This window comes from Nuphar pumila, chromosome 17 (assembly GCF_984573655.1).
Source record: "Nuphar pumila chromosome 17, dmNupPumi1.hap1.1, whole genome shotgun sequence".
NCBI classification, from domain to species: Eukaryota; Viridiplantae; Streptophyta; class Magnoliopsida; order Nymphaeales; family Nymphaeaceae; genus Nuphar; species Nuphar pumila.
In genome coordinates, this window is record NC_143265.1 from 28,079,715 (window position 1) to 28,092,494 (window position 12,780).

Here is a 12,780-nt window from a genome sequence, read left to right on the forward strand (position 1 = left end):
TGACCTTGATTAGTGCTTTGTGCACGTTGTTGAAAACACATATAAAAAAATGGAATCGCCTTCATAGGCAAGATGTTCGTTTTGGTCTAATGAACCAGAGCATGAAGAATGAGGCAACGGCTAAGAAACTCTGTCGCGCTCAATTCAACCTGGCTTCGTCAAGAGAGAGGACAAAGGGTGCCAACTCCGATGGACAGACCATTTATGACTTTTTTTATGGGCAAAAGACTCGTTTTCCCCAGTCATCGGGGGTTAGGGGGGATAGGGGCTACATAAGTTAGCCTAACACTTCTGCAGAAGTTGGATGCATCCCTATCAGGCCTTGGGGACTTACTCTCTCGACCATCGGTCGTCTCCATAGGAATAGGATTCAGTCAGACGACCGAGGTATCTTAAAATACTTAACATAATGAACACTCGACTTGGTCTCGGCTGTTTCGACTCACGTGCCATGTATGTATCCGCATGACCGATTAACAAGTAATAACTAAATTGAGTATGCTCACCTTTCAGTTTGTTGCACTTAGCCTGTTTCTCCAGTTTATCTGCTTAGTTTACTCGTTACTACCTGTTGCATAAATTATTTATGCCTAATTTAGTTCTTTCTATTTTTTTGCTCACCTACTAGTTTTTTGCAAAAGTAACCCATTTCATGGGTACAAGTGACAAATAGGTGCATCACAAGCGATGTCTCGACTGCGAGATAACTTCAGGATCCATTGTTCTGCTCGTACTTCTTCTCCTAGACATTTTGGTTTTTGTTACAGTTTCCCTGGAGGGAATCCAAATTTTGTACAAACCTGACACTCACTTTTAATAGAAAAAATGGTTTCCTAAGTATTATTGCAGATCGTCCATGATAAATCTCTGTTCTCTCGCTAACGTGCCCAAAGTTGTCAAACTTGTCCTTTTCCTATTAAAGAAATCGTTTCCGTTGATTTTAAAAATTAACTTTGTAAAGAAAAGAAAATTTTCAACTATTTCAAAGGAATTTATAAAGTTTAAAATTTTGGGGCGTTACAGTTGCCCTCTCCACCCATTAATGTGAGCTCCTTTTGGCCTCACTATGCAACTAATGAAATTATTTTGCACCTTTGCTACAAGGAGAATTTATTCCATTCAAACTTCACATAAATGAAATCACAATGTCGTATAGCTGTTTGTGCATGTAAATTTATGCATAGGTATCTACCGCATATATGCAAGGTGCACACTTCTCCCCTGGCAGCAATAACCATTTTGCAATCAATGAATCACTACTTTATACTAGACATGTTCGAACGTTTGCAGTGAAAGTAGGACAAAACAGCAAGATCAGATTAGGTGCAAATGAATTTCCACTCCAAAGAGACAAGTATTTAGCCTGAAGCTTGTAATCTAAATGCTAGGTGGCACCACTTTAAACACACACAATAAATAAACAGATAATTCCCTTTGAAGGATGAAGAGAAATTCTGATTACGACTGCAGAAGATAATTTCATAAAAACAAAACAGTACAACCTATGCAATAAAAAAAATGATGATTTCATCCACGGAACATTAAGGTGACTACCAAGGTTTACCCTCTTCCCATTGGATTCATTAACTATTGCATGAGAAGTCAATCCGTGCTCCTTTTCTCATCCGAGATCAAAAGGAGAACCCGTACATCAAAACCGGTGCTTGGGGGTTGCGGTTGTTGCAAGAAAGAGAGTGATTCCACCAGCCTCGACTGCTCCGACGCCGTGAAGGAGATTCTGAGAGGAAGAGAGAGAAAAGCCAAGAGATAGAGGGACAGCAAGAGGCGAGGTCGAGAGAGAGAGGAAGAGAGGAGAGCGAGGGGAACCAACTCAGGATCCCCCTTTTGAAGGGAAAAGCCCGAAAAGGAAGGAGACGACCTACCTCCCGGCAGCTGCGCTCCGACCCCCCTCTTGCGATTTCCTTCTTGCTGATCCAGGTGGACTTTATCTACCTTTTTTTTTAAGCGGGGCGCAGTCCGGGTCTTGACCCGAAAACCAACATATAGTTGGGTCCAAGCCTCACCCATACGATGAGGATCCACAAGTTGGATCTGAATGGATCCTTGAGTTATATATATATATATATATTATTTATTTAATTATTTCTTTCTTTTCTAACAGGTTTACATGATATTATATGATATTATATGTATTTTTATCTATAGATCTTTTATGAATCCTGAATCCGAAACTTAGATCCCAAGCCCAAATCAGCTAATTTACGCATTATAATAAAAAAATCCAAAAAAAAAATTACAGTTATCACACCAATCATTAGATCATGCCTGGAAGTCAATTGAGCCTTCTTGGCATTGTTCTGGTCTTAGTGCAGGATTTCTGACAATGCTTTGGAAAGGACAACTATACTTGTCATTACGAAGATTCTACTCATTCAGTCAAACAACTTGGTAATATGGAGACTTTTGAGTTGTAATGTGGGCATGTGCTGCTTGCACTGTTTCCCATGGATTTGATTTTCGTGGAAAAGCCAAGATGTGATTTGATTTCCACAAGTGATTATATTGGAAGTTTTTTTTTTCTTGTTTAGTTCACAGAAAAAAACAATTATGAGATGAATGGGTCTCCAAAAGTTGTATTTCACACTCATGTAGGTGAAGAAAGGTAGCAGAAAAAACCTAGGGGAAGGTGTGATTCCATTTTCATATGAAATCATGGTTAATGAGAAAGGTTGATTCTTATGATTCTCGGCTCCACTTTTGAAAATGCCATTTTCCTGATCAAAGCTACCATCTCCGTGTGCTGCCAAAGCAGATCGACCAAGTACAATAAATAGCAAAAGTGCTTCACAAACAGCAGAAACAAACAGTTCGCATGGTCATCTCCTATGAACGGCTGGGTTGGCAGCACGCTGAGCTGTTTCCGGCAATGGTTGGGAAGGTGACTATCCCGCAGCTCCCCTTGCCTGCTCCTCGGGCATGTTCATTGCTTGTGTGATCGCATTCATTACTATGAGCCCAAGAGGGATCAAGTACATCCACTGCAGCAAGAGCAGAGAACACAAAATCAGCTCATCATCAATCTAACTATCTTCAGATTAATAATACTTGTTTATGCGTAATTTTCTTCTATATCTAGAAAACAGGTGTGAACAATATTATAGAAATACTTACATATTTTGACCAGAACGACCTCTCTGGCAGCTTAATATCTTCACCATCACCATTCTCACTCCCTAGTGCTTCCTCAGCGAATGATGGTTTTCTGCAAGTAGCAAATGCTGCATTTTAAGATCCCATAAAACAGCTTCAAAGTACATGAAAACAAGCAACAAAAAGGAAATGGGTAGCTATAAAGGCAACAGCAAATCTTTAATAATGTCACCTTGGAGCAACCTCACCATACTTCAGGACTGTATGCGAATTGAAAGACCACTTTGACAACTGCATCCAAAGAACCAAAGTCAGTGGCTACACATTGTTGCAGTCTCACAATAATCACAAAGCATTTGCATGGAAAACATGTTAAGAGCTTGCTAATTTATATGATATATATATATTCTCTTTATTGTGACATAAATGTAATAGGTTATTCCCTCTAGGGGCAATTTTGTCTTTTCCTTTATGTAATAGGCCTTGCCCCCATTAGGGGAAGTTTTGTAATTCTTATTTTTTTGTTTTTTATTTCTCATTTCTAGTCATTGGAACTAACCCAACGGCTAGTTGGGATTTTAGAGAGAAGGAATAAACCATGGATAAATTCAAGCGACCCTTTCGCGATCTTTTCCTAGGCCCCAATTGGGTTGGGGGATCGAATTGATTATAGAAACGAGTTTAATTAGTCGATTTGTTAGTGAACAAGAAAAAATATTACCTACGCGAGTGAATAGATTGACCTTGAAACAACAACGATTAATTATTATTGCTATAAAACAAGTATTTTATCTTTGTTACTTTTTCTTAATAATGAGAAACAATTTGAGAGAGCTGAGTCGATCTCTAGCCCCTTGTTTCCTTCTTTCTCTATTTATATGGGATTCTCTCCCGTGTTGTAGGTTAAGCTTCTCTTCAGCATTTTATATTAAATAAAATTACGTGTGCTATCCTTTGTGAGGTTGTATCTTGCCCATAAGTGGCTTATTGTATTTGTGCACACTTGTGCATCTTTGTATATTTGTAGCACTTAGAGGCATCTATTTGTGCATGTTGCTTCATTACATGGCATTAGAGCCTTGAGTTTGTGGGTTTGTGTTCTTCCTCATGGATCATACGTTGGAGGCTCGTGAGCTCATGAGAAAGCTTCTTGGTGGAGCTTTCATCATCTATTCAAATTTTCGCCTCTTATTTCACCTTCTTCTCTTATCATTCCAATAGTTGACAAAGAAGTTGTCACGGTTGTTCTCGTCAAGTTTGATGGAAGCAACTACAACAAGTGGGTCACGATGGTGAAGAGAATTCTTATGGGCAAAGATTTGTGGCAATATGTTGATGGCTCATCTCTGAAACCTCAACCTATTATCACAAAAACTGTAGTTAGAAAAGATGGAGCATCTACGAGAAGGCATTGTTGGACTAAAAGAAAGCCCATAAAGAATGGGAGGTCAGACATGCCAAGGTCCTCTCCCTCTCCATGAAGAGCATGAATGACCATGTTCCAACATCCTTGAATTTAACAGGGCCGACGAAGCATGGGAGTTTGTCAAACAAACTTCTATGTTGCACATAAATGAGATTTACGGGATCACATCCACAATTGCAAGCAACAAGATAAATCCGACAGTACTATAATACTATTAAAAGACTTTGAGATCAAATGTCTAAGTTGGAGCTTATTTGGTAGGCTTTGAATGACGCTCATCAAAAGAAGAAATAAATCCTTGAGGAGCAACTCTTTCAATTCATGAGGACTCTTAGACCTGAATTTGAACAGGTATAAGTGAATATTATTCATAGGAAAAAGACTCTCCCCTTATATGATAGTCGAAGTTTGTAGGAGAAGACAAAATTAAGATCTATGTCTGAATCTAAAGAGACTAAAGACAATGTGTTGGCCTATTCTAGATCCGAAGCCAACACAAATACCTATAAAACTCCTCACTTCATCAAGTCTCAACTAAAAAGCTAGGCAATGATGATGAGAGGAAGAAGATCATTTGCTATAATTGTTAAGAACCGGGGCACATTAAGCCGTATTGCCCAAAGTTCAAAGGAAAAGATGAGCATCGGTAGGGACTTCTCAAGAGGATAAGAGTGAGAACGATGGAGATTCCAAATTCATTGCAACCATGACATTGTCTCAATTGATGGAAGCTCTACAACTGCTCATCAAGAACTCATCTTCCTCCATTTCGAAAACCGCAGTCTCTACATCCTTACCTCTTGGTAAGGTTTCTTGGCTTTTGGACTTCGAGGCAACTTTTTATATGATCCCAAACAATTCTTTGTTCTCTGATTGTAGCACTAATTAAAGTAAAACCTATGTCACATGGGTGTGGGTACGGGTGCGACAAGGGTGCAGAGCAATTTCAAAAATTTTGGACATGGGAACATGATTATATATATATATATATAACAATAATAAGATTGTAAATTTTAAAGCAAAAATAAAAAAGTAATTCTATTGAAGTAACAACACAAACTTACCAAAATATAACACATAAAGAAGCTTGTGAGTGTGATAATAACAAAACTTATCATAAATTTGCATCATCGTCTGAATTAGAGAGAAGAATAGGATCGAGGTAGTCCATGTTTAGAGTATGCAAATCATGTTCTTGTTAAATGTTGTAATATCATAGACAATCTCATATGTAAATATCCTATCATATGTAATCTTTTATTTGTTTTCTAGTTTAGTTACATTAGGACAACTAGTTAGTTTTATTTTATTTTTTTTGGACTAGTGTAAGCTTATGCTTTTTAAGTCAAAAAGCAAAAAGCAAATAACTTTGGACATCCTTTAGACTTTTGCTTTTTGACTAAGTCAAAAAGAAAAAGCATGTAAGAGCTGCATCGGCTCTAATAGAGTTGTTGGAGGGTCCAACAGCTCTTTCTAGCCCCTTCCTTTCACGTATAAATATGGGGTCATACCCCATGCATTATGTATTCTTTTTGGAGTGGGTTTTCCCCACATGAGTGATATATTTATCCTCTTTTCCTTCTTGGTGTATATACTCTTTTGAGTATTTTTTGTGGTTCTTGTGAGTATATTGAATGAACTCTTGTGTTCATTAAGAGATCCTTTGTGAGCTTGTCTTCGGAGTTGCTTTTGAAGTTCTATTTTCTTATATGGTATCAGAGCTTGGTTGAAGCAAGTTTTTTCGGTGCATTGGGAAGCGTGCCACACAAGTTTCTTGCAAGAAAGTGATCCTCCTTGAAGGGGTGATCGTGTGGAAGCGTAAAAAGCTTGGAGAAGTGTTTTTTTTTACTCACACTTGTGGTAGAGTATCCTTTCACTTTTTTTTCTCTTTCTACTCTTACCTACTTCACCAAAAAATGTAAAATGGATGACAATGATAATGTCACCATTAAGCCCATCAAACTAAATGATTTCAACTATGTCACATGGGCTTCAATCATGAAGCATCTTATATAAAGGAAGGGTTTATGGGGATTAGTAGATGAAACCGATGAGGAACATACTCTAATCCTTACAAAGGTTGAAGGGGAAAGGGAAATACTTCTTACGGAGGTAGAAAAAGTTAAGGCCATAGCCACTTAAGAGAAATAGTGGAAAGAATGACGTATGAGACATGTCAAGATCATGTCTTGACTTATTTCGAGTGTCGATATAAAGAAATGCTCAGGTTTAGCAAAATTTGAGCATGTAAATGAAGCATGGGACTATCTTAAGATAATGTATTCTCTTAAAGATATTGCACATGTGTGTAACCTTCAAAATAAAGTAAGAAATATGGTTCAAGGGGACAAGAGTATCAGGGAGTATTATAATGGCTTGTCGGAATTATGGGAATAATTAGCTCTTCTTGAACCAAAGTGGCATTGTCCACAACACAATTATCACAATTTCAGTAACGACCCAGTTCCTGGTAATAGAATATCCTTGCTTAATTGTCAGCCTGATTTTAATCAACTATTTCTTCATTCCATACCTTTATTCTATTCATGTGACATCTTCAAACTCATTGATGACCCCGCCTGGGTAACAAGACATATTTTAGTTGTTTACTTCCTTTATAGGGGTGATGACACAATTATCGCAATTTCTGTGATGACCCAATCCCTGGTAATGGGATATTCTTTTTAATAACTCCGCCAAAACCAAATCAATGTGAAGCATTTCTTTCAGTTTATTAGTGGATTGAGACCAGAATTTGAATCCACTAGGTCTATTCTTCTTCATCGTGGAAAAGTATCATCAATTGAAGATACAATAGAGGAATTGAGTATAGAAGATAATAGACTAAAAGGTAGAATTGCTAAAAGCAATGACGACTCAGTTGTAGCCGTTTCGAAACCTGAAAACTTCGTAAGGACTTATAGACCTAACTACGAAAGAGAAAATGATGATTTTGAGAAAAAGAAAATCATTCGCTACTATTACCGTGAACCTGGACATGTGAAAACTCACTGTCCAAAATTAAAAAGGCCCTATGAGAAGAAAGCAGCATCTGTCGGAACACCACAAGAATTGAGTGAAACTTTAATTGGAAGTATGTCTCTCGCTCAATTGGTGGAAGCACTTGGACTTCTACTCAAAGAAGCATCTCCATCTACGGGAGTTGCAGTATCCTCCATGAGCACCTCTGATCCAGGTAAAACTCTATGGCTTCTTGATTCAGGTGCTTCTTTTCACATGACTCCAAATATTGATATATTATTTGAATGTCATAACTCAAAAGGATCAAATGTTTTTACTGTCGATGGAACATCACTAGAAATTGAAGCAATAGGAAATTTTGAAAAGGTTTCTCAAAATTCAAAAGGATTTCATGTTCCACAAATTAGATATATTCTCAAATCAAATCTCAATCTACTGTTTGTTTCTCAACTATGTGACCGTGGATATAACGTTTCCTTTTTTTCTCGTGATTGTCGAGTGCAGGATCGTCTGATTGGGAAAGGTCATAGAGAAAGAAGCCTATACTACATGGATTTTTTGAAAATTCCCAAAAATACTTTTTGTTTTAATGCTCAGAAAATGAACTTAAATATATGGCACAGGAGACTTGGTCATCCTAGCATATCGAAGCTTCGTCTGTTTCCAAATATAGAAAACTTTTGTAATTCTGAAACATTCAAGTGTGAAGAATGTATCTTGAGAAAAATGAATGGATTACATTTTCAAGAAAGAAATTTTGTTTCATCTCGGCCTTTTAAGTTAGTGCATTCAGATGTATGGGGTCCTGCACCGGTTATGTCCGAAGGAGGTTTTTCGTATTATATCATTTTTGTAGATGATTTTACAAGGCATACTTGGATTTACTTTCTAAAAAATAAATCTGAAATATTTTTTCATTTCCAAATATTTTATAAACTAGTTAAGTATCAATTCAAGAATGATATCTATATCTTTCGCACTGATTCGGGGAGAGTTTTTATCAAAAGAATTTAATGATTACCTAAAATTACATGGAATCTCACATCAAAAATCATGTTCATATACCCCTCAACAAAATGGTCTAGCAGAAAGGAAACATAGGCATATCATAAAAACAACAAGAACCCTACTCATTACTCATCTAGTACCCAAAAATTTTTGGGCCGAAGCTGCTCTAACTGCAATATATCTCATTAATAGAATGCCATCATCTTTATTAAGCAACATTTCACCTGTTGAAAAACTCTTCAAAAAAAAACCAGATTACTCAAGGCTAAGGGTATTTGGTTGTAAATATTTTGTTTTTTCCAAAAAAAATGACAAACTCTCACCTCGTGCCATTCTATGTGTGTTTCTTGGTTATGCAAGCGATCAGAAAGGCTATAGATGTTTTGATCTTAAAACTAGAAAATTATGTATCACAAAATGTATCCTTTTTAGAAAATGAAAGTTTTTTTGAAATTAAAAACTCTACGGAAGGTGATGAATACTCTTTTCTACTAGACCTAGTTCCAAAGATAAATGAGGAAGAAGCTGATCAAGAAGATCAAAATGTGGTAAGTACTGAATCGTCTCACCCAGAATGCATTCAATATTTCAAACGGGGTAATCTGGAGCAACCATGTGCTCTAGAAAAATATACTAAAGCACAGGATCATATGAAAACTAAAAGATCATCGAGAATGTCAAAAGTACCTAAAAAATTTGTATCCTATGAGTCTTTTTCACCAAAGTACCAAGCATATATCGCCCTATTACATTCCTACGTAGAACCTTCTAACTATGATATCGCAAAAGAATATCTCGAATGGGTTGAAGCCTTGTCAGCAGAGTTAAGCGCTTTAGAAAAAGCAAACACGTGGATTATTCAAGATATTTCACCAGGGAAAAAACCTATAGGATGTCGCTAGGTATACAAAGTCAAAACCAAAAGTGATGGCACCCTGGAACGATTTAAGGCTCGTCTAGTGGCTAAAAGCTATTCCTAAGAATATGGAATAGACTATGATGAAACCTTCGCACCAGTAGCAAGAATGACCATTGTAAGAACTTTAATTTTTTTTGCCTCTATAAAGAAATGGCATATATTTCAGATAGATGTCAAGAATGTGTTTCTTAATGGTAGTTTAGCTGAAGAAGTCTACATAGAACCACCCCCTAGCATCAAGATTCCTTAAGAAAAAACCCTTCGTTTACATAAGGCCTTATATGGATTTAAACAAGCCCCAAAGGCCTGGTATGATAAATTTAATCAAGTTATGCTTACTTTTGGTTTTCGATTTTGTCTTACTGACACTGTTTTGTTCATTAAGAAATCTAATGCAGGTATTATTATTATTCTACTTTATGTAGACGACATGATCATTACAGGAAGTGATAAACAGGGAGTTGACAACATTAAAAAAATTCTCAAGACTAATTTTGAAATGAGTGACTTGGATTTCTTAAGTTTTTTTCTTGGAATTGAAGTAGCTTATTCTCCTAAAGGTTATTTACTAACTCAATCAAAATTTGCTCTTAATATTATCAATAGGTCTGGAATCACAGATGAAAAACATGTAGATACTCCTGAGATCGTAAATAGCAAAATGAAGATGGATGATGGAGAACCACTTGAGAACCCAACACCTTACAGTTGTCTTACCTTTCCATCACTCGACCGGACATTGCACATGTTGTTCACACAGCAAGTCAATTTCAGCATGCACCAACTACTGTCCATATGGGAGCAGTATTGTGAATTATTAGATATCTTAAAACCTCTATTTGTAGAGGACTTTTTTTGTCTGTTTCTTCCTCATTAGAACTAACTGCTTATATTGATGCAGATTGGGGAGGTGATTCAAATGATTGACACTTAACTACTGGGCTTTGTGTGTTTTTAGGAGAATCATTGATCTCATGAAGATGCAAGAAGCAACAGAAAGTCTCTCCTTCATCAACAGAAGCCGAGTACAGAGCCATGACTACAACCACCATGGAAGTAGTCTGATTGAGGCGACTGCTTCAAGATATGGGTATTGATAGCACCAAGCATCATGGTTATATTGTGATAATAAAAGTTCCATTTACATTGCCAATAATCGGACATTTCACGAACGGACAAAGCATATCGAAATGGACTGCCACTACGTGCGTGAGGAATTTCTACAAGGCACCATTAAGCTTCCATATGTTTCCTCTGAATATCAACTGGCAAACTTATTTACCAAACATCTTGCTGCTCCACGATTTCACTTTTTTTGGACAAACTTTCGGTTGTTCAACCGTAAGTTTGAGGAGTGTTAAAAGTTGTAATCTCATGGACAATCTCATATGTAAATATCCTATCATATGTAATCTTTTATTTGTTTTCTAGTTTAGTTACATTAGGACAACTAGTTAGTTTTATTTTATTTTTTTTGGACTAGTGTAAGCTTATGCTTTTTAAGTCAAAAAGCAAAAAGCAAATAACTTTGGACATCCTTTAGACTTTTGCTTTTTGACTAAGTCAAAAAGAAAAAGCATGTAAGAGCTGCATCGGCTCTAATAGAGTTGTTGGAGGGTCCAACAGCTCTTTCTAGCCCCTTCCTTTCACGTATAAATATGGGGTCATACCCCATGCATTATGTATTCTTTTTGGAGTGGGTTTTCCCCACATGAGTGATATATTTATCCTCTTTTCCTTCTTGGTGTATATACTCTTTTGAGTATTTTTTGTGGTTCTTGTGAGTATATTGAATGAACTCTTGTGTTCATTAAGAGATCCTTTGTGAGCTTGTCTTCGGAGTTGCTTTTGAAGTTCTATTTCCTTACAGTTCTCCCTCTAAGTCAAAATCTTCTGGATTTACATCTCAATACTTGGATGGTCCACAACTGCATCAAAATATGACTAACTTATTATCTAACTTCAAACTTTGAATACAAATATTTAAATACAAACTTTAAATACAAAAGAAAAAAAAAGTAACTTATACTCATCTTTGGTGCGGCGAGAAATTAATCGTAGATTAGAGTGACCATAAACCAAATCCTTTACTCTTTTACTAGTGTGTTTGTTTCTTTTAATGTTGTGAATTTGAGCATATGCATTTCAATTTCTTTCACAACACGATGATGTAGCAGGTTGAGATAACAACTTCATTGCAAGATGTGATTTGGTGTCTCTGATCCATATGTTGCCCACCAATTAAGGGGATCTTTCTCGTCCCTTGCCATAAGTGTTGCTAAAGAATCAAATCTCCTAGTAGAGAACTTTCCAAACTCACTATTTACAACCTTAAACATGTGAGGATCATTAAAAAGTCTTCCCAAACATATCATTCTATTCCTTGATATCTCAAGATCTTCATTTGGAAAAACACAAAACCGTATGCAGTACGCACCAAAATATGTAAATAAAGTTAATAAACACTTCAAAAAAATAGTAATAGGAGCTCCACCCCTTTCACTGTGTGCCTGATAGAAAATAACAGAGGCAGGGGGCGGCCCCCTGTCGAAAACTGCGACTAAGGCAGCGGGCTCCGCCCGCTGCCGAAAAACCGAACTGAGGCAGGGGCAGCACCCCCTGCCAAAAAACCAAATGGAGGTAGGGGGCTCCACCCCCTATCGAAAAAAAAAATTGAGGAAGGGGGGCGGAGCCCCCTACCAAAAAATAGATCCGAGGCAGGCTTTGCCCCCTGTTGAAAAACTGTGACTTAGGCAGGGGGCAGAGCCCCCTGCCGAAAAAACAAATTGAGGCAGGGGGCTCACCCTGTCGGAAAAGAAACTGAGGCAGGGGGCTGCCGGAGGAAGAAGAACGGAAGAGTGAGGAGGGATATACCTGAGAGGACCGGTGGTTGGCGTCGCCGGTGGCTATAGTCGTCGGTGAGCCTGAAGGGGACGAGGAGCGAGGGACGGGTGGGGGAGAGGGAGCGATCGACGGGGAGGGGTCTGTCGTTTGCCCCTCCCCCTACGTAGCCTCTTAAGGGTCGGGCCCCGACCCCGATACCGTCTTGGATCCGGGTCGTCGAGTCCAAATTAATTTTAATAAATGGACAAAAATAGACTCGATCAAAGTGGACCGAGTCCAAAATGTGGACGGACTCAACCCTGATGCGTTGGCCGAGTCTGACACTTAGTTGACCATGTATGCCCCGTGTCAAAAGCCGCACCTGTGTCGGTGCGTGTCGATGCGGGTGCGTCGACCTTTTAGCTGAGTCGGTGTGACTTAGAGTAAAACCCATGTTGTTATTGTCTATAGGTCTTCTCTTGACATAAAAGGAATTGAGAATTTTAATAAA

At 37.8% G+C, this 12,780-nt stretch overlaps 1 protein-coding gene across 2 annotated transcripts in view; it reads right to left on the minus strand.

Moving 5' to 3' along the window:
* Positions 1-2,518: 2,518 nt before the first annotated feature.
* The window catches only part of LOC149811828 (uncharacterized), a 95,055-nt gene continuing 84,793 nt past the window's right edge, over positions 2,519-12,780 (minus strand). For both annotated transcript variants that reach the window (XM_089993946.1, XM_089993947.1), the window contains 3 exons: positions 3,344-3,402; positions 3,133-3,223; positions 2,519-2,999 (listed from right to left, as the gene is read on the minus strand). In XM_089993946.1, coding sequence (XP_089850072.1) covers positions 2,904-2,999; positions 3,133-3,223; positions 3,344-3,402 — 246 coding nt within the window. In that variant the 3' untranslated portion in view covers positions 2,519-2,903. The remainder of the gene's footprint in view (positions 3,000-3,132; positions 3,224-3,343; positions 3,403-12,780) is intronic.